We start from the raw sequence: 22,915 nt of genomic DNA on the forward strand, positions 1-22,915 counted from the left end.
CTCCTGGCTTTCTGAAAGCAAAAGCAAAATCACGATGTTTGCGTTGACTTTACTTCAACAGTGCCATGATGCACATCCAGTAGACAGCATCTGGAGTAAATGAATACATGCACACATGCATGTGCACTGTACTCACATGAATCACATTAAATCTTAAATAATGTGAATCTTCGATGTTTAAATAAAGCCTATGCTTGATATAAAGTATGACATACAATTAAGCCCAATATTATGCATACCTATGCCAGATTTTGAGTTATAGGTTTGACGAATAGGTTTCTTCTGCCTGGAAATGACATAAGGTGACAAAAGACAGTAAGACATTGTGTTAGAGATATTAATGAAAAATGTTACCTATTTCTATGTTTTTTTACATTTTTACAAAAAATTCCATGTCCAAAATTATTCATACCCCTTGAAATTGTTGCAAATTTTTGAGGAAATGCAAGCTTCTATAGCATTCCAAATGGTCCTGGCAATTTCCATGTTACCATGTTCTAGAGCATTCTAATCAACTATAAATTGAGAACAGCTGATGCAGTTGTTCTCTAGTCAGTTTCTAGTCAATTTCAAGTCATGCCTAAAACCAAAGAGCTTAGTGAGGACCTCTGCTTGCGCACTGTGGCTGCTCACAAGAAGGGGAAAGGCTACAAAGCCATATTCAAGTGGTTTCAAGTGCCAGTGGCCACAGTGCAAAGCATCATCAAAAATACAACGAGTTCCACACTGTGAAAAATCTCAATGGGTAAGGTAGGAAGCCAAAAGTGACCCCTGCGCTGGCAAGAATTGTAGTGTGAGAGGCCAAGAAGAATCCAAGGATCATCACCAAGGCCATCCTGAAAAATCTGAGCAATTCTGGTACCAACATCTCAAGGCAGACACTCCAGAGGACACTGCAAAAGCTCGCCTGGACAAAGAAGAAAGCTTTTTGTCATCAATTCTGTGGTCGGACGAGATGAAAATGGAGTTGTTTGGACACAGGGACGTGGCTTTCGTTTGGCGAAAGAAAGGAGAAGCATTCAACCCCAAGAACACCATCCCCATGGTCAAGCATGGTGGTGGGAATGTAATGCTTTGGGGGTATTTTTCAGCCAATGGGCCAGGCAACCTTGTCAAAGTAAACGGCATCATGAGAAAAGAGGACTACATTAAGATTCTGGAGGAAAACATCAGGCAGTCTGCAGAAAAACTTGGCCTTGGGCAGCACTGGACCTTCCAACAAGACAATGATCCGAAACATACAGCCAAAGTGGTCAAGAAATGGTTAACAGAAAACAATATCAACGTTTTTGAGTGGCCCAGCCAGGGTCCAGACCTGAATCCCATCGATAATCTGTGGAGGGAACTAAAGACCAGAGTGATGGCAAGGAAGCCTTCCAACCTCAAGGACCTGGAGATCTTCGCAAAAGAGGAGTGGTCCAAAATCCCAGTGGAGACGTGCAAAAAGCTTGTTGGCAATTATAAGAACCGTTTGACTGCTGTGATGGCAAATAAAGGCTTTGCCATTGATTACTGAGAAAGGGTATGAATAATTTTGGGTGAAATGGGTGGTAAACTTGGAATGTTATCCCAGTTTTCTCCAAAAGTGGAATGTTCACACATGCTTTTCCCCTAAAACATCATGTCAGCCACTGCTTCAATTTCATTCTGCAGTTCATCAGGTAATCTTGGAGAAAAAAATTAGTGAGAGGACATTTCATAGGGAACCAGGGCAGGTGCAGTACCTGTCAAACTGAAATCACTCCTGCTCCAGGGTGTCATCCTGGGGACCACCAACCTGGATTACATATCGTAGGGCATGTAATACACTGTTTGGTAGTTTTTAATCTAATTAAATATTAATGAAGAATTTGACTCTTAAACTTTTCCAGAATGAGCAGTGTTTCAAAGAAATGAACAATTCACAATTATTTTTGTCACAGTGAATTAAAACTGTTTTGTGCTTTCTGAAAGTGTCCATGTAAATGTGGTTGCATTCAAAAATGTAAGTTATCACACCTCCAAATTTTGATTATTGGTTTGGTTGACTGAAAATGAGAAAAGTTCTTACCCTCTCACCATTGCATTTTGTTGCCCAGAGCAGAAATACACAGCAGCTGGTCAGTTGGTCAGCCTGTGCCCCCTCCTTTAGCTACAGCGCCATCTAAAGGGTTCCTTGGGTATAAAACATGATCCAAACACACTGGTGGTGACAATTATAACTGAGACAGTAGCACTGAAAGAGTCATACTGCATTGTGTAGACCCACACTCCCTGCCCCCCCCCCCCCCAGAGAGCAATTTTCCATTTAAGCCCAACTTAAATCAAGCATCACACTGCCTATTAATTACAGACCAACACTCACGTCCCCCACACCTGGAAAAACAACCAAACTTCCCACCATTATATGGAATGTGTACAGATCAACAAAGGCCTATGATATTGCCTGGAAGACACAGCGTGGCTCCTGGAGGGCTGGTGTGTACAGAAAGCTCCTTTTTCCCCTCAAACAATTTTCCTGGCTTCATTTGCAAATTAGTTCTGCTGTCAGCATCAGTTCACTCACACATTAAAGTTTAGTGATACATTTCTTATCAGGATATAAGCAGTCTTAAGCTATCCTCTATAATGTTATCAAAAACAAGATCAATAAACATCCTCCCAATATGTGATCTGTAAAATGTTTTTAACACTGCATTTCAAATGTACTGCTGATTGCTGGGTTTTGTTCCAGCTGAGCTGATTCCCTCAGAACTGTTTGACCTGTTATTTCAACACTAATTTGGGTCCGATTTACCATAACCATATTTCTGTTAAGTATTTTTTGTTCCTTGTGTCAATGAAAGGTTCAAAAACAACTTGCTTCTGGTCCTTTTTCACTTTGAACAAATGAGTAACACCTCCCAGTATTCAATTTCATTAATTAGCTACTTGTTCAAGTTATGGTAGCCAGATAACCAATTAAGTGCAGCAGTTCGGTGCACTGGTATTAAGGGCCAGCTATATTGAACATACACCTTTATTTGTATCGATTTGCAAAAACACCCCAAATGCAACACAATTCTCAACAGCTCTAACAAACCTGATTAGAAATAATTATTAATAATAATTCTAAAATAATGATCCAGTGTCTCTGGGTGTCTGCCTGAGTAACTTTGGTTAAAAAAACTGCAACAGGTCTATCTGCATGGTGACAAAAAAACTGGCCAAAATATTTAGTGCTGACAGATGGCGAATGTCTCTTTGGTTCACTGGGGATCAATGCCATTTGTACAAACATGATGGTATCAAAGTAACACTCATACAGACAACAGACTCAACCTGCAAGGCCAATTATGAAGCAACTTACCAAAAACTAATTTTTGGATAATAACAAGACAAAGAATAAAAGATGCCTTCTAGAATGCAAATCCTACATGTAATAGCCAAATACAAACTTACACAGACCTACAATCACAATCCAAGACAAACAATGCCTTGATGTACCGTTCTGAGTAAATACTATGAAATCAAGTCAACATTACGCTTTATTAATGACCACTCGGCTCTATTTAAATAGGACTTTCTTGCACAGCCTTGTATTGTATTATAATTATTTTCTGAATTAAGTTCTGTTCATTGGAGTAATCATCACCAGCACCAATATTGTATACCACTTATTGTATACTACTTCAATCATACAATATACCTCCCAGTCACCTTCTAGTATTTATCTAGACGAAAAAACATTATAAAGGAAGAAATTATTTTGAGACACGAGCACATAACCTACATCTATTTGTCAATTATGTCAAAAAATAGATTTCAGTTTGATATATAACATAGTGCTGGCAATAAAAAAAATATATCCTCTCCAGTAAACTGAGAACAATGTTTGTTTGTACTGGATTAAATTATTCACTTGGTCAGTCAAAAATGTCTCCTATGACCAGCTGTATGGGACAGTGGGGTTCACATCACAAAGCAAAAATTGTAAGACCCTGGCCGTGCCCGAATCAGCGCACTTGCCTACTATAGAGTATGCTAGTTGAGTGTACTTTTTAAAATCTGTCAGGTATGCAAAATTTCAGAAAATTGAGTGTACTTAAAAATACCCAGATAAAATGCTTACTTCAGCATACTACTGAGGAAGTAAATGAACACTTTGGTCCCTTAAATGACATGCAGCTTCACGTTGTACTCCCACTAACACAGATGACTGTATGAAATTCCAATACTAGTGACGCCAAGACTGCATTTAATGTATGCGGTTTGTTTACTCTTTAAAATACATTGTTAAAACTGACCGCACATTTACAGAATAGCTTCAGAACGGCTTACTGCCACCCCCAACTAAAGCAGGCCCATGAACACAGGTGTGGGACAATTTATGACAGGCTCATTGTACAGTTAGAATGGCATGGTGGTATTGCATACAGCACACTGCATACCAAGAAGTACTGAACAGTATGCAGTATGCTTAGTAGACCGTACATACTTTAAGGACACAGTAGTTAGCAGGCTTATTCGGACACAGCCCCTGACAAACATTTTAACATGGCTTAAACGAAATGGCAATTTTGTGAATCTATTCTTATTTTGGTCCTTTACCACAAGGCAAATATATAGCTACCACCTCAGACTGCCTTTGTACAGTCAAACATCAATGCGGACAGAGAGCTGCATTGGTTTCTGGACTTCAGGTGAACTTCTCTCATGTAATCAGTCCAATCACTTATTTGATTAGTCATTTCCTGAAAAGCTCATAAATGACAAAAGACTTATCTTGGCCCCTATATATAACATTTTACCTCTGATCTACGGGGAGAGTGGCATTGGTATATACAGCTAATCACCTAATTGAGCCAGGGTAAAAACAATCTGCATACACATCGGCATTCCAGGAATACAATTGCCCACTCTTGATCCAGATGGTCAGCTCTGCAACAATGAAAGTAGTCTCTGCTATTGTTGCATGTCAAAGTGTTCTGATTTGCTGAAATATTTATGAATATTCATAAAGGACATGGCTGACAACAGAGTATCCACAGCCAGCATAATAACACAGACAGAACCGGGATCACAAAGATTTCTTAGAAGATGGTACAAAGGACAAAGAATACACTGATCTGCTTCTTGCACAGAACATTTGTGGTAAAACACATCGTCCCACAACCAAGCAAAGGAATCAACTGATGAAACACTGCAATTTGCTGCATGACCAAATTGCTCAGATGAAGATGCAAATTTTTGCCAATTCAACCAATTTTTCATAGAAATGATTCAGACTTTAATTGTGATCCATTGGAAAAATGCAGTTTTACAAAAGTAATGTTTGAATATTATACATATTTAAAAAGTAATTAAAAACAAGGAGTTTCAGATACAACAAAACCAGTCCACAAGGAAAGCCTACTATAAATAGACTTTTACTGTGAGATAATCTGCAAAAAAGTATATTAGAACACTGGATCAAAAGAAGAACCAGGAAAGGAAAACAACAAAAAACTTAATTACATGATTGATTTTTCTTTGTTCACCTGCAAACAAGACTTGAAATGAGCAGCCAAAACAAACACAATTATTTAAATGCTGACAATATATGACGTCCCCAATTTGACTGTTAGACATGATTGAGAAGAAAGCAAATATGCAGAAGTGATGAAAATCAAAAACATAAATGAAGACACATTTGGGACAGTACTTGTCACAATGCTTGAAATAAAAAAGCAACAGTAAAAAAAACCTGGACTGACACTGGATTGATTAATTACTGTTTTGCTCAAGGATAAGAGGCACCTTACCATTTTTTCAGGAACACGCCCACAACTTCATCTGCTGTACAACTGGGCTGACGGTACTGCCATTTCTTTCAAAAACTGTACCAATTTTTCCATTTTACCCATTTTACACAAACATCTTCAGAACTAGTGTCCAGTAGCTTACAAAAACACATGCAACTGCACCATTTCATACTACCGAATATGATACAAAATAAGGCATTTCAGTGTGTATGTATTGGAACTACATTTAATGTTGTTTTTGTCCAACCAGCAAAAAGACTGCTAATGAACATAAACCCGATAATTCTTCTTTAAAATATATATATTTTATATATATATATATATATATATATATATGTATACATGTATGCATGTGTGTGTATATATATATATATTTAAAAAAAAAAAAATAGTTCCTGCGTCGGGCGTGCTGTCACTCCATCACCTCGCTGGCGGAGACCGTGACGAGCTGTAATGGGATTTCTGAATTAGAGAGGATCTCTTGTGCGCTGGCGTTGACAGTCCCGAGGCCCGGCATGGAGCCCTGCTGGATGTTGGTGAGGATGAGTGTGGTGCCACCCGCCGTGATGATGCTGTCCGAGGATGCCACAGGCTCCACCGTGGCCATTGCCGCGCCACTTGAGTTCACGCCTTTTTTGTTCTGGTGCGTTTTGATGTGCTTGGCCAGGTGGTCGCTCCGCATGAAGCGCTTAGAACATTCCGGACACACAAACTTCTTCTCCCCTGTCACGCAAATGATACAAGAGGCATTCAGAAGCTGAAAACAAAGCAGTGTATATGGTGCATGTTCACCCTTTTCACCTATTTGACAACTTTTAAATCTTCAGCCCTGAAACTGAATTCTGTCTGGATGCCATATTTTGGCCAAAATCTCAGAACCAAAGCATAAAAAACCGCCCAATAGAATATGTCCCGAAAAGCAGGCGCACTGGGATATTTACCCGTGTGTGTTCTCCTGTGTCTCTGCAGCTCATCGCTGCGTGTGAACCTCTTCCCACAGAACATCCAGGTGCAGACGAAGGGCCGCTCCCCAGAGTGCCAGCGCAGGTGTGCCCGCAGGTGGGACGTCTTCCCATACACCTTTCCACAGCCTGGCATGTGGCAAATGTGCTGCTTCTTCTTCCCCATGTTTGAGCCTCTGAAACAAGTGCATATACACACACACACACACTCCACTTTGTTATGGGCTACAGGCACAATTTGACAAAATGAAACAAATATAATATTGAGGCAATATATTTTATAAGCTTTAATAGCTGTGGCCACACCAGCTATTTTACCACGCCTGTCCCAATGGCATTGTGTCAAGCGGTAATGACAGAGTATTGGGGGCTGACCTGGGGTCAGTCCTCCAAGAACTGTGGGGGCGCTCACCTCCCGCCAGCCTCCTTACAGTTGGGGCAGGTACAGGCCACCCTGCGCAGCCGTTTGCCCTCCTGTCCGTGCGGCTCCATCTCCTCGTCCACCATCCGCACGCGCAGGTGCGACAGGTCGCTGGGGTTGAGGGTGGAGTCGCTGCCTAGCTGCCACTCCTCCGAGTCTGGCTCCTCCTTGATCTGGATATCTGAGGGGGGAGGAGGGGAACCACTCAGTCTTACTGTCGCCTCAGTCAGGAACAGCACCCGTTTCCACCAACTCCCTTCAGCCAAACACGTCATTCCCCACAAAGCTCAGCATCGTATTCCAAGCAACGACTGTGCGCCTACTCCATAATTAAATATTACAGATCCTAAAATCTGCAGCCAAGTAGGAAACTTAACTATTAACATGTTCAGCGAAACAATATATCCTGTTGCGCTAAGCTCAACTATGCTATGCAATTTAATAAACAACAGAAGTCCATCAAACATTAGCATTTCTAAGGTTTACACGTAAATGTTTGAGAACACATAAATATATGCACTGTATATTGACTACGAACTGATATTAACACAAAATGTGAATAGCAAATCTATATCTCAGCATTAATTATTAATAAACCACAATTAGAAATTCTAATTTAAAACCAGGGAGATGGCACTGCACTACACTACACAAGAAAAGACCAATCCAATTCTCTGGGGAGAAGAAGCACCTGCCCCCTGGTAGAAAACAGGCCTGCTGTTGTTTGAATACAAACTGCCAGCTCGGTACCTTCATTACACACATCCAAAGAGTCACAATTTGGGCTCTCCATGGGAACTATGGTACAAGACGACTGCAATCAACAAGTAAAAATGGAACTGAGTGGAAACCGGCTCCAGTCCCCAACCCCTCACCAAGCCTCTTGATGAGCCCCCCTCCCCTCCCAAAAAATACAAAATAAAAAAAAATCTTGTCAGATCCTTGTCACTGATTCCACATGGGCAATAACACCAAAGCCCTCAAGAAAAGCAATAACGCACGGCGTGCACTTCCCGCTGGAGCCTGGCTGTGCCACACAAAACACCATTGTTGTGCGCAGCATGCAGACGCAGTTTAGCCCAAACAACCCTGTATGCAGGGAGCCGGGTGTGCAAGGCTCGCCCTTCCGACAAAAACTTTGTTCTGAACTTAAACGGTATGCGCCAATAGCGGTGCTTTTATCGAACACACAAAACCTCAGATTCATCAACACCAGTTTACCCTGGGGAATGACATGACCTTGACATAGCACTACAGGACCTGCTGCACAAAGCTGGGTGAATTCAGTACACAGCTCCAGTACACAGCAGCTCACCAGCTTAGATATCCAGGGTAATGATTTTAACGGGTTAGGAGTTTCAATTTGCAATCTGCACCAAATTTGCACCAAATACCCAAAAAATTTTACTTCATGCAGAAAATAAATAAATAAATAAATAAACAAACAAATAAATAAATAAAAAAAATAAAAATAAATAAATAAAATAAATAAATAAATAAATAAATAAATAAAAACAATTCATGTGTACCATCAACAGTACAAACACCTAGAATCTAGGTTCTAGATCATGGACAGGGATGCACAACAATATTGGGCTCGTATTAATAGCTTAAACCGAACTTATCGGCATCTAGCCAACGCTAAAATATGGCTGATATGATAACATAAAATACATACCCGAGAGGAGACATATTTAATGCGCCACCATTGATGCTGTAAATTAAGACAAAATGTAGGCTGTGTGCGTAAATGACAAAAATCTTGCAATTTGCAACACTTATTCAGGTAGTGCCATATGCGGAGAACAGAGAGAGAAACATTTGTTTTTCCTAAGAGTACACACTGCTTTAATTTTATTTTGCTCTCTAAAACTAACCTAGTGACTATTTATGCATTTATGGGTTATGTCCTCTGCTTAATAACAAAGTAAGCAAATTGAAATATTTTGTTTTACAAATGTTAGTTTTCCTTCATATGTTGTTTCACATCTGGATATCAGACCAGAATGTCCATAACAGGCATATTGTCCGTAATCACAATACATGCAATGCCCTTCTTAATTAGACATCACATCAAAGTTTTAAACAAACAACTCCTGATGTGATGAACTCTGTTCCTGTTTAATATGAAAACAGTGAGCTCCATAATGTTTGGGACAAAGACATTTGTTCTTGATTTGGCTCAATACTCCACAATTCTGTGGTTAAAGTACGCATTCCCAGCTTTTATTGAAAGGTATTTTATACATTTTGGTTTCACCATGTACAAATGACAGCATTTTTGGCTGGACCGCAACAGCGGGGCCAGCCCTACAAATGCGAAAGTCTGTGACTGAGTCACTGAGTGATGAAGTTACACCATTGGTTGGCTGAGTTGTGAAGTTACACCATTGGTCGGCCGGACCAGCCATATACTAGGTTTTGACCTGGTCTTGTTTATGAGTAGTCCCCCCATTTCAGGGCATTGTAATGTTGGCGACAAATCGAGTCACAGGCGTTTATGATTAGTCACGTGTGTTCAATTGGTTTCTTAGTACAGGTATAATGGCGCTTTTCCACTACCTTGCTGTGCTGTGCCCGGAATCCGTGCTCCTGCTTTGTTTTGCTTTCTCCACTGCCAACTGACCTGTGCCGGGCAACAAGCACCGATTTTAGCTACTGCTCTGGGGTAGGTACTAAAGGTACTATCCGTGCTGCAATTTGATACTGCAGACCGTTGATTGGTCAATGGGAATCGTCAGAAATACGTCATCCCATGTTCATGTTTGTTCACCGGAAGCAACCGCCATTTTTAAATACCACAACAGCAAGAGAGGGTAATGTTAACTAGCGAATTCTACAGTCAATATCTGGGACTAAATATTGAATAAATATACAACCTTCCCATTGGTCTTACGCGTAGAGATGTCCCTTTTGAGACTGAGTGGTCATATATTGTCTTGGACAATCCGTTTGTGAAATATACACGCATTTGTGATGCCTGGGTACCTTCCAATATAGCTGTGCGTAATACCACACGTGTTGTTTATGGTGGTGTCACCCTTTTTAGTACAGTCTGGCTTGATTGACAATTCATTTATTCAGTAGGTGAGAGTATAAACTTTCTAACGATGTATAACATATCTAATTTTGCTTTTGAAATAGCGTTTTATCTAGTCAGCGTAACCCAAAATTTTCTTATCATTGCATTCACTTACACATTCACTCTGTGATAGCAGTAAAAGACGCTGCACCTAATGAAACGTTGTCAACGATTTTTCATAATTCCTTGGAAAATACTATTATTATTGAGGATTTCGGGGCATAGCTAAGCCATATGTTTGCTGATAGACCTATCTGGCATTGTTTTCTGGAGCAAAACAAAAGTGGATAGAACAATGATTTACTGTCTCTGTCTGTATTTACTGAACACAGATAAAATGTCATCATTGCTATGTAAGTATTACTGCTCAAATATTTTGGTTATACGTGTTATTTTTTAATTGAGTGTCTTTGAATAGGTTAGTGGTATTATATAATGTGGATATTTCGCACTGATGTTAGCGTTAATTGTGATAGTTTTAGTGATGCATGCAACAGTGATGACGAGAGTGCCAAAACGTGGTGGACGGTGAAAATTGTTTTCATGTCGTCCCATACCCATACAAGAAATCATACGAGAGTATAGAGTATGGAAATACATACAAGAGTTAATTATTACACATTTAGGGCGCTGCACTCTGCTTCACTCCTCTCACGACTCCTCCTAGCTTCACGGGTCTGTTGTGTAATGGAGAAGCGCAACAGGCAACACGGCACGGGTAGGATATGAATGCTTGCCGTCCTGTACCGTGCCATCCTGGTCAATGGAGAAGCGCCAGAAGACAGAAGGCCAAACCTTAGGCTAACCAAAATCAACTGTTTGGAACATCATTAAGAAGAAATAGAGCTGGCAAGCTTAAAAATCACCTGGTAAGCCAAGGAAGACAGTTGATGACCGAAGAATTCTCACCATAATGAAGAAGAAACACTAAATAGTTGTCCAACAGATCAGAAACACACTTCAGGAAGCAGGTTTGGATGTATCAATGACTATTGGCCACAAAAAGAACTACAGAGGCTACACTGGAAGATGCAAAACACTAGTTTGCTGCAAAAATGGGATGGCCAGGTTAGTGTGCTACGAAGCACCTAAAAGAGTCTGCAGAATTCTGGAAAAAGGTTTTGTGGATAAATGAGACCAGGATTCACTAGAATCACAGTGATAACAAAAGCAAAGTGTAGAGGCCAATGGGAACGTCCCATGATCCAAAGCAACCCGCCACCCCCGTGAAACATGGTGGTAGGGGTGATAAAGTTTGACAATGTATGGCTGCCAGGGTTTTCCCTAGGTTTTCAGAGGGCTTAGGCACCCTCAGCTATATTTTGGAACAGCGTTTTCTTTTCTTTTTTTTTTAAATATATGAAAAAAACGCTTTGACCAGCGGTTTTCATCAGAAAAAGACGTTACGTGTGAACACAGCCTAACTTGAAGGACGGAGTGTAGCACAGTGGGTAAGGAACTGGGCTTGTAACCGAAAGGTCGTAGGCTCGATTCCCGGGTAAGGACACTGCTGTTGTACCCTTGAGCAAGGTACTTTACCTGCATTGCTTCAGTATATATCCAGCTGTATAAATGGATACAATGTAAAATGCTATGTAAAAAAGTTGTGTAAGTCGCTCTGGATAAGAGCGTCTGCTAAATGCCTCTAATGTAATGTAATGTAATGTAACTTTGTTTAGCTACCAAGCCACGTTAGATACTAAGGTTAGTTCAATCGAGGTATCTTTATGTAACGTCAACTAACTAGCTTCGCTGGCTAACGTTGTCATAAAATTTTTCCCGACCGTGAAAACTGGATTACTTGTTTACATTTTTGACAGATGTGGCTAGTGGGTAAATCTATCGCTGTTTCCGTCGCAGCACTTTCGACACAAGCAAAATCGGAAGCGCTATCCTAAAATTTCTTCTTACTGTGAAGAGTGCCTGACCCGCAACCGTAGTAATGTTAACACGGCGGCACAATTATTAGAGCCCGACCGATGCCAGATTTTTGGGTCCGATGCCAATCCTGATTTTGGAGTCCTAGCCCACCGATTACCGATGTTTTGACCGATATTTTGTCAAAAAGTGCAACATTTTCAAATCAATTTGAAAAACTTATATTTTATCAAAGTTTCTATATTTAAGAAAATTTAACTTATAAGCAAACAAATAAAAATAAACATACAAAGAACTTTCTAGATAAAAAAGTGAAAGATGATATTAAATTATATATTAACACCATCTTTAAGTGTGTGAAATCAAAATAACTCCACACCTTGCTTTTACTCCTTTCTTTTCCAGCCATCTATAAAAATTAATTTTAAAAAATCAGTTTTCCAGTTTCAAACATGTATTTTTATGATTATTATTATTGTTGTTGTTGCTATTAATTTGTTATTTCTTAGTATCTATTCTCAGTACATTCATTATATTTTCTTATTTTATTCCTACTACATGATCTCAAAGAGTAAGACTATCTAGCGATCTTCCCTGTCCATAAGAATTCGGTGGTGAAAATAACTACAATGCGCTGATGCTTGACTAGATGACACACTCGCTCGCAATAACGCATTAGCTATTGACACAGCCTCATTATTTCTTATTATATATTCTCAGTAAGTTAAATGAATTATATTTTCTTATTTTATTTCTACTACATGATCTCAAACAGTAAGACATTATCTAGCGGAGCTAAAGAGTGAATCAAGTGTAACGTTAGATGAAATTAAATTGACTGGATGAAATACGTGAAAGAAACTACAATGCGCTTTCGTGCAGGTTACCCGCGCTAACTGTTGGTTGATTCACTTCTCCAACAGCAATCCTTCTCTCAGGTTATCACGACAAAGCTAGATAACATGGCTTAAAATGATCCATGTTAGAAGTGTTTTATCTGCATTTTTACTGTCTGGTTAGCTTGCTACGTTGACGCGTGACTAGATGACACACTCGCTTGCAATAACGCGTTGGCTATTGACACAGCATCATATAGTAGCTAATATCATTATCTCAGATAAAAAAACAAATGTGTGATGCATTCAATCACCATTTTATTTTGGCTGGTTATTTATTTGAGAATACAGCGATGTCCTCTGGAAATGTAGATCCTACGCTGCTTATGTGCTCACTGCCACTTCATAAAGGCTTGCTAGCCAGCTAGCTTGCTAAAGTGAACCAAATATGTTGGCTAGCTCGCTCGCTTGATAATGAGGATTGATAAACATAGTGGTCGTATAAACGCGTTTAATTAAAAACTTTCACTAAATATACATATCTTTATTGCGGCAATCGAATCTGTGCAGACAAGTCTTGCAGTGGAGAATATTGGATGAGGCACGAGTGACAAACGTCTTATTAGAGAAGTAGCGCGTCAGCTGCTGCAGTTCACACTTGTATTAGAGCTCCTTCTACTGGATAATTCTAGTAAATAGCAATTACAACGTTCGAACAGACAAGTGCAGATAAATAATCATTGTTTTTTTGTTTATTATACTTATTAAAATATCGGGACACATCGGCTGCATAACTGCCGATCCCGATGTCTTCAAAAAAGTCAAATAATGGCCGATATATCGGTCGGGCTCTAACAATTATATCGAGAAATCCCATCTTTGGGGAAAAAATGCTATATTCTGTAAATGCATTTAACCTACCATGCATAAAAACATAAAAATGTCAATCACCCACTTCTATTTATAATGCCATCATAGCGCGGAGTGTTTAAAACCATAAAGCCACCTCTCCGTTTGTTTGTTTTGTTTTTTGTCTGCGCATCACCGTTGTTTTTACATTCATTCTGATATGTAGCCTAAATGCCTTCTTACATTAATTCGGCTTAAGGCGCTCCACAAAATCACTTAGGCGCTGCGCCTAAGCCTTTCTATGGTAGGGAAAACCCTGGCTGCCACAGATACTGGCTCACTTGTTTTCATTGATAATGCAACTGATAAATGATAACAGCAGCAGAATAAATTGTACAGAAGCAACTTGCTCAAGTTCAACCAAATGCCTCCAATAGGCTTGTACAATTATCCGTCTGTTTAGATTGGACGGATATGACCCTGCAAGGATCACTAATCTGCAATTGTATCGTCCAAGAGTGGGGTGGGGGGTGCAGGACATTGGGTCACCCCTGAACAGATTAGTTTTGCAGTTTGTAGTTTCAATTAGTAAAAATGAATTTAATAGCCTAGTCAGTCAAATCAGTCAAACTTTTTATTATTTGCCATTATTAGGCTATAATTATATAGGCTTCAGGGCTTTTGCTAATAATCAGCCATGTTGCTGCACCACAGCAAGATTTACAGCGTCACAGTAACATAAATCCCACGAAACCAAAGGCATTTAAATTCACTGAACAATACAACTTTCTAAAAAATAATCTGACCCCCATGCATGCTCACTGGCATCTATAATACAGTATGAAGTGTATATCATCTGGAGTTTGGAGGTGGGGCGGGGGGGGGGGGGGGAAGCCCATCTAATCTCACACACCTCGTCACTCAGGCTGTGTAGGCTACCTGATGTAGTAACAATGATCAATATAAAGTTTTGGCACACAGCGACTTGAACTTTTCAAGGAGATCAAGCAAAGATACAGTGGGGATCAAATGTCTGAGGATACTATCAAGTCCTGGTTGTTTTCATTTTTTATGTAGGAATAATGCAAATACGAAACACCAATAACATTTCTTTTTCAAGAATACATCATTGAGAATACAAAATAAAAATTTAAAGACATTTCCAAAACACTTCCAAATCTGATTCGTCCACCATAAGCTAAGCATTTCACTATTCATTGTCACACTGTTTATTCCATTCCGTGTTCTTAAAGCTCGATATGCAAATATTTGGGCTATTTACAACTAAAACCATCCATTGAATGAATCTGCCATTCTACCCATTAATGTCACTGCAGCTAGTGTTCTTACATTATAAACAGCTAAACACCTTTTTGACTTAAAAAATATATGTATCCTCAAATAAGAAACAAACAGGTTATCATAACTATATTAGCCCTTGATAAATATGGAAACAATCAGTGTCAGCAGTGTCCTCAGACTTTTGGTCCCCATGCACTGCATGTAGACAATGCACGTAGTTTTAATTAAAACATAATTAAACTTTATGGGTTGCTCTGCACATGAATTTATTTTCTGTAAAGTGATTCATTTATTATAGCCTATATATACACAAACTTACCACTAGAAAAGAAAAAACCTTGAATTTGTCACCGTCACCTAACAAAGCTAGTGATAACTTCTACATTGGGCAGCTAGACAATGTTTATTCATACCAAATTTGAAAGGAGACCTACTGCAATTTCTTTGAAAAAGTACATAAATAGTATCAGTTGCAGCTACACTCGTGCTAGGTTTCATTTGTGATAGGTTAACGCTTATTACACTGGGTCATGCTAAGACTAGAGAGTGTTCTGGTTAAATTGTTTTTGACACAGAACAGCACCGTTGCAAAGTCAAGTTTTTATAAACGTTTTCAAAGTCTCATGGTCCTAAGCGTAAACTCGTGGTTTTGAATGCACACCAGGCCACTCAATTAGTACTTCAATTATTAGTAATTCAAATCATTAATTATTCATTATTAACCAAATTAGACAGTAGAAAAAATGAGCATTTTTTCCACTTGCAAAATGCAAGGAAAACAATCTCACTCAGGTGAACATGGGCACGATAGTGACATTTAATTTAGGCAATTGGTCCGTTATTTAACAAATCGGCCAGCCCTTTGAGCACTGGGCCACTGCAGTCACCTTCTCTTTCCTGCACAGTGACACTGTGGATTGGATGTCAGATCTAAAAATGAGTGTGTACAGGGCGCTTACTTGCGGAGAGTAAAACATGTTGTTCACATACAAACTGGCAATTAAACAATATAAGTCTTTAATGTCATGAAGTCTCTTTTTTCTACTTTTTGAGTGTTCGGTTCACATTGTTTGTATCTTGCCGGACCAGCACCCGGGGATGACACGCTGTGCACATGCTGTTTTTCCTTTTTTTGACTTTCATTGGCTCAACTCTGGTCCTCACGTTGACAAAACAGCAATAACAATGAAAAGGCTAGAATCAAAGATAGATACTAGATACTGAAAGCTGTTATACCTGCATTAAGGTAGCAATTGAACACACCAAACTAATCAGAAACACCTGTGATGCCATTTGTCTTAACCATTATGATGCCCTGAAATGGGAGGGGGTCTATTTATAAAAAGTGCTCTAATTTCTAAATGGTGAAACCAAATGTCTAAAAACATGTGAATTGTTCAATTACAAATCTAAAATTGCGGTGTACAGAGCAAAATAAAGAAAAAAAATATGTATTTGTCCCAAATGTTATAGAGTTCACTGCATATGTATGCTCTTGCCTACTTTGAATTATCTTTATGGTTTAAAGAAAACACTGCATTGAATTTGCATTTCAACACAATGTTTAAACTTCTTCTTGAAAGGTAGTGTATGCAGCCATTTCAGAAACCTGCTTTTGCCAAGAAGGGCAGAATTTTAGAGGTAGGCTACATTTTATAAACAGTCGTAGGATAACTGTCAGAGTAAATACAAGTAACAACATATCGATTTAACAAAACATGGTAAAATTTCCTTTGTTTCCTAGGGTGGTTCTTTGAGAAAGCAATACCCAGAGAACATATTAATTCTGACTCACCGACCATTCATACATCTCCCATGCAAGACTAACCAATTTTATTACTGCATCCAAGTAAACACTTTCTGTGGAAGGGAATAGTTCAGACTTTTAATTTTTTCTAGGATAACATATTTCAAGCTCATATTAGACAGACAGGACATGTCAATTAAAGACAATGTTAAACTGCAGGTCATTTCTTCAATAAACAGCCCCTGGTGACCTTTGCATAGCCAAAGAGCCAGTCTCCACAAAGTCATGCACCAGTTTACACGTCAGGCCGTAGACAGCCTCCAGGCAGGCTAGTAAGATGTAGAAAAGCGTACCTCCAGGGCTGCCTGTATCCTCTGCCTGCTGGAACTGAATCCCGGTCCCGGCCACTGAGTTCACCGTCACCGTCTGTAGGTTGGGGATCTGCCCGCTGATGCTGACGGGGCTGGTGCCCAGCTCACCCCCCTGGCCCAAGGACACAGCCTGGACAGGCGCCAGGGTGATCTGCTGGGAAGAGGCACTGGGCAGCTGGAGGTTCTGCAGATTCTGGACGCCCTGCACCTGGAAGGTCTGCCACTGGATCTGCCCAGATGGCGTGACGGTCTGGGCCTGGATGAGGAAGGTTCCTGGGTTGAGGAGCTGCAGGTTCTGAATGGTCTGCCCCGCTGTCTGCATTTGCTGTTGGGGGAGGCCCGACGTCCCTGCCACCTCGCCGACTTGGCCCACCTGCTGCAGTTGGATGATGGGCTGCGCCGAGGACACCTGGACGTTCTGGACCTGGTTCTGCTGGGTGTAGCCCTCATGGAGGCCCGTGGAGTCCGTCTGTCCGACCGGGGGTGCTGCCGTTGCTTGCGTCAGGACCCCTGTGCCGTCTATCGTCAGCTGGGAGGACGCAGTCGTTGGCACATACATTTCCTGATGGACACCGGGCTCATCTGCAGACAGCGCTTGTGAGATGTGCTCACCGGTCTTATCGGAACTCTCACAGCCATCCAGGGGCTGCCCAGCCATAATCAGCTGGCCATCAGGGGTGACGCCAGTTGCTATTGTCTGGGCTCCAGAGAGACCCAGGGAATCCAAATCTACACTGTTTATGGGTACAAAGGTTATGTTTCCCGGCAGTCCAACAGGCACATTAGTGACGACCTGACCCTGGCTGTTGTATGTGGAGCTCCCAATGGATACTCCTTGTATCTGCTGCACATGCCCAGTCTGTGATATGAGGTTATGTGTGTTAGTAAGGATGTCTGCGGAAGTTGTCCCTGTCGCATTTAGGTTATGACCCGCATCCTGCAAGATCTGGATCTGCCCCGTGGCATCCTGACCCAGAGTGGTCCCATCCACAGTAGATGTGGAAAACCCCAGGTGACCATCAGCAGTCTGGATCTGTGGGATCACCTGGTACTGAATGTTAGGCACTGTGTTGGCAGAAGCGTCTGTCCCAGACGTTACAAAGATTGATTGGCTCTGAAGGTTCTGGACTGGGAGAATGTACTGTCCGTTTGATGTCACTATCCCCGCATTTGGAATATGCACTATGCCCGGTTCCTCTTTTATTGTTGCTGTGGGTGTCAGTACCTCCCATCTGTCCGATGCCCCTGTTAGTTGTATAGATGTGAGGTCTGTGGTCTGAAAGATTAAAGAGATAACTTTGGTTAATAGTGCTTATGAATGCAGTGACTTTTTGAGTGCATTCACCAAACTGGCAGATCAAAAACAATCTGCCAGCAAAACAGGAAGCACTTTTTTAATCCAAAGTAAAAGGTACACCAGCTTGTGACATTTGCCATCACATAATGTTGACGGTGGAATGTCAACGAGGTTTGAATCAGGATAACTATATGGCACTTCTTCTTTTCAGAAGTAATACAAGTTTTCAAATCAGGAATGTTGAGTCATGGGAGAGCAACCTTTAAACGCGATAGTTTGACCAAAGCTGCAACTTCCGAATTCCCTCTCTTACCTTGAACATTTTCATTTAACTCAACACTGTCATCTCTTCGCAGTGTCTGGTTGCAGCTTCCAGGCTGCCATCTAAAGGGGCCAAGATCCAAAATGAATGCAAGTTCATTGAGGGAGTGGAACGATCCAATTGGCTTTTACTTACATTTCTCTGGGTTAAACAAAAAATGAATGCAATCATTTGTACAAATTAACCTTTGAGGCTGTATGCGCACAATTAACCTTATCGCTAGCAACTGCATTCATATATATATAAATACATTGTTATTTCAGAGAACTGTACGTAGAAGTATTGATGATTCCACTCACTTCATTGATTTGCATTAATTGTGGGAATTTTAAAGTTTAATTCTGTGAAGTACCGTTTTAACTCCTACACTAAACTTTAAACAACTCATGTCCCAAATGCACCCCCCTTGATAATTATTTATATTTACAACCATTTAACATTGATTCCCAGGTGGAGGTTCCTGAGATGAGGGAAGAACAGTTAGATTTCTTTTCAGCAGGGAAAGGGATGGTAGTTTGGAAACAGTCTAGCACTCTTCTTACAACTACAGATTTTGGTTTGGTTTAATTGATGTCACAGTCTTGTACTGATCAGATCAGATGCAAATCATATTCCCCAGTGTCATTACAGGCAAGTTTAGCAATCCTCTGCACAACTAGAGGCCATGTTACTGTGTGTAGTGTGGTTCCATTTTATATGCATCATAACTTTGTAGCTTGCATCTCTGTAGTTTGTGTTTATGAACTCAACTAAAAAATGTACATCTAACTGAGGTGAGGGGCAGGCCTGAACAAAACAGTAATTTTTCACCAATACAGTAATACAAGAATACATGAAATTCAGTTACAAGTCATTTGGAAACATTTCTGGTATATAATAACAGAACTACGCCACTGGCCTGATAACAAACACACATTCAATACACAGCTCCCTTAAGTTCGTCATACTTTGCTGCGGCAGCATCTTGCATCATCTGGCATTTCAGCCCGCACAGAAATGCCGAGGATTAGACCAGCCAGGCAATTTGTCCACTCCCCTTGGAGTCTTGGACAAGGTTGGTTCCCTGGTCCTCCCCTCAAGAATTGCCCATGATGGAATGCTCACATGCCCCTCTTGATGTGGATGAGATCAGGCAGGTGTCCAGCAGCTCACCCATTTCTGCAGTGTTCCCCCCTCAATTCAGAAGCACTTTCTAAAAAAATTCTCTAAGATTTTTTGTCTGTTTGTTTTTCAATCAGATTCGCCCACTATTTGGGACCTTATTGGGAATATCAAAAGCTATACATGGATTAAGCTACGTAAAGTTTATTAAACACCAATGTTATAGTGGCAAAATCAACAGGTGCATGGAGGTGTTACATTGCTTTTACAATTTTACAAAATGACCAGCAATGTCGCAGCCCAGGTTTTAGATCAAACACTTCAGATCAAACTCGTGATTGGTTTTAACTGAGGAAAGTGACTACAAATGAAAACCTCCGCTCTGTGTAGCATGCATAAAGCCCCTTGTTTAATGGCGATGACAAAGTTAAACCAGACATACTCGATAGTTTAAAAACACAAACTACATGGTTTGAAAATGATCTTTCGATCCAGGTTAGGCAGATGCGGACGCCGACGACTGCTGAACGGTTCCGTTAACTTTTTTATTTCGTCTATAAAAGCACGGAAATACGATCCTAAGAGATGAAAAGTCCAACCAAAAAACAAAAATGTGATTTTAAAAAACGCTTCCGGGTGTCTGCGTTTCTGTGACCCTTAACGGCCAACTTAGCCATGCACTCAAACCCAGGATTTGCGAGGCAAGGCTAAACTAGTTGAGGCCCGACTTAACTCCGAACACCGAGATTACTTGGACGCACGAGCTGTGCCGCCGTACAGACAGCGCTCCCGTGCACTGGCACATAGTGGAATGCTGTTTTATCTTAACTACGGGCGGTTCTAGTGGAGGTGGTGACTTACCACGCCAGCGGCAGCACCGTTATCCTCCTCTGTCAAAGGCGACCCGATCTTGCTGCAGGTAGCTGCCAGCAGAGCAAGCGGTGACGGAGCGTCCTACCCACAATGGGCGGGTTTAAAAAGAAGAAAGTGGGTGGCCGTTAGTCCGGAGCGACACAGGAAGTACGACTTTTTTCCCTCCAACATCAAAATTTAAAACGTGCGAACTTCACAAAAACACCATGCACTAACAACTAATCCGACCGAAGAGCAAATGAAAGGACGCTCGAGAAAAATACCTGGTCTACTCCGCCGCTAACTTGCTGTAGATAGTCGCTTTGACTGCTGTCCACGTCTAAGGCAGCCATTTCCTCTTGTTTCACTGGCTGTTCAGGGGCTACAGAAAGGCACAGAGGGGGAAACTGAGCAAAACAAACCATCTAGTTCATATTTCTGCCCGGCAAAATCACACAAAATAAATGCTAAACTAATCCACAACGCAATTCAACCAAACATGAATTTATATAACATACAGTTCGTAAGGTTATTGAAACAAATCACATGTTTACTGGTGTTTAGATTTCTAAACCGTAGCTAGCTAGCTAACTGCTAGCTGAGCTGCTGAAAAAGATTAGCTAAAGACTTAGCTAGCCTAGATAGCTAGCCAGGATACAAACTCACCGGTGGTGGTATGCTTGAATCGGGTTAAATGTTACGTACCAGTCATAGCGTGAATGTTTTAAATCGATAGATTCTCAGTTTATTTAAACGCCAAACATGATTATTTTAATCAAAGGCGGGCTGCGATCGGTGATTCGAGTCGGTTTTTTCTATTTTGATTGACGGTGCGGGAAACACAAAAGGTGGGGCTTCCAGGCTAGACTGTAAAGTTTGCGTCACGCACAGGAAGTTCAGCCTTTCTTCTTTAACACGATTCGTTGACTGGTTTGATTCCCCGAAATTTGGTTGGCCAAACTGTTTGTCTGTGATTTTCCTTGTTTCTGTATTTCCTGTTTATTATTAAGAAGATGATACAAAATAGCTGGGAAATTACTGCAAAGGCAGCGAAATGGCAGGAAGTAGGTAGCTAACATTAGGAATTGCATGTCGTGACCATGGGCTGTCTAACTGGACTGATATCTTTTATCGTTCCTATACTTTGATCTATGAGCACTTCAAAGTGTACTCGGCTTTAAATCTATATAAATGTTCAATACAAATATAAACGCGCCCAATTTCATCTCGTTAATATTCTCAATTGGCACAACATACTAACAATTTTGAATTGTGTTTTTGGTCATGTATGGTATGGTGTGCTGCGAATTTTTTTCTCCCGAAGCAGACGAAACAATCAATACGTAAAGATACTAAAAGTTAACTGACAAGAATATGCAAAAATTTTACGCGAAGTTACTATCTCGGTATTTAAAAAAAATAAAAAACAGAATACGTAACGAATCACAAAACACTGAAACTGAGCAATAGATCTTAGGAATAGCCTACTGGTGGACGTCTCCAATTGATGTTTCTCTGAGCAAGTGTGTACGCATGCAGTGTGAACCAGTAGGGTTTGCTAGCGGAGGGTCGTTAGTTCTGAATCTGGGATGAACACGGCCTTTATGGGTTTCAGCTGGGAATTTGAGCAGTTAAGCTCATTTATAGGATATATTTTTTTGTATGAAATTGGCTGTATATTATATGCTATATATAATACACTGCCTGGCAAAAAAAGTCACACACTAATATTTCGTTGGACCGCTTTTAGCTTTGATTACAGCGCGCATTCGTCGTGGCATTGTTTCGACAACCTTATGCAACGTCACAACATTTATTTCCGTCCAGAATTGCATTATCTTGTATTGACGACGGGAGAGTCGAACCACTCCGTAAAGTCTTCTCCAGCACATCCCAAAGACTTTCAATGGGGTTAAGGTCAGGACTCTGGTGGCCAATTCATGTGTCAAAATGGTTCCTCATGCCCCCAGAAACACTCTTTCACAATTTGAGCCCAACGAATCTTGGCATTGTCGTTCTGGAATATGCCCGTGCCGTAGGGGAAGAAAAAATCAATTGATGGGATAACCTGGTCATTCAGTACATTCAGGTACTCAGCTGACATTTTATTGCTGCATAACGTTGCTGAGCCTA

The 22,915-nt window shown here is 40.7% G+C and overlaps 1 protein-coding gene across 7 annotated transcripts; it reads right to left on the reverse strand.

The window, feature by feature from the left end:
• Window positions 1-4,330: 4,330 nt before the first annotated feature.
• sp3a (sp3a transcription factor) lies at window positions 4,331-21,675 on the reverse strand. 7 transcript variants are annotated; one of them, XM_035411387.1, is made up of 7 exons: window positions 21,488-21,675; window positions 21,067-21,164; window positions 20,792-20,884; window positions 17,193-18,486; window positions 7,137-7,326; window positions 6,704-6,900; window positions 4,331-6,485 (listed from the first exon to the last, which is right to left on the reverse strand). In XM_035411387.1, the coding sequence occupies exons 1-7, from the start codon at window positions 21,492-21,494 to the stop codon at window positions 6,175-6,177; spliced, it is 2,190 nt and encodes a 729-aa protein (XP_035267278.1). In that variant the 5' UTR covers window positions 21,495-21,675; the 3' UTR covers window positions 4,331-6,174. The 7 variants fall into 7 exon arrangements, with proteins under 7 accessions (XP_035267278.1, XP_035267280.1, XP_035267279.1 ...); XM_035411389.1 differs by having other exon boundaries at window positions 21,067-21,189; XM_035411388.1 differs by having other exon boundaries at window positions 21,449-21,674.
• Window positions 21,676-22,915: the final 1,240 nt, after the last annotated feature.

The sequence above is a fragment of the Anguilla anguilla genome, chromosome 3, assembly GCF_013347855.1.
Source record: "Anguilla anguilla isolate fAngAng1 chromosome 3, fAngAng1.pri, whole genome shotgun sequence".
Taxonomy (NCBI): Eukaryota; Metazoa; Chordata; class Actinopteri; order Anguilliformes; family Anguillidae; genus Anguilla; species Anguilla anguilla.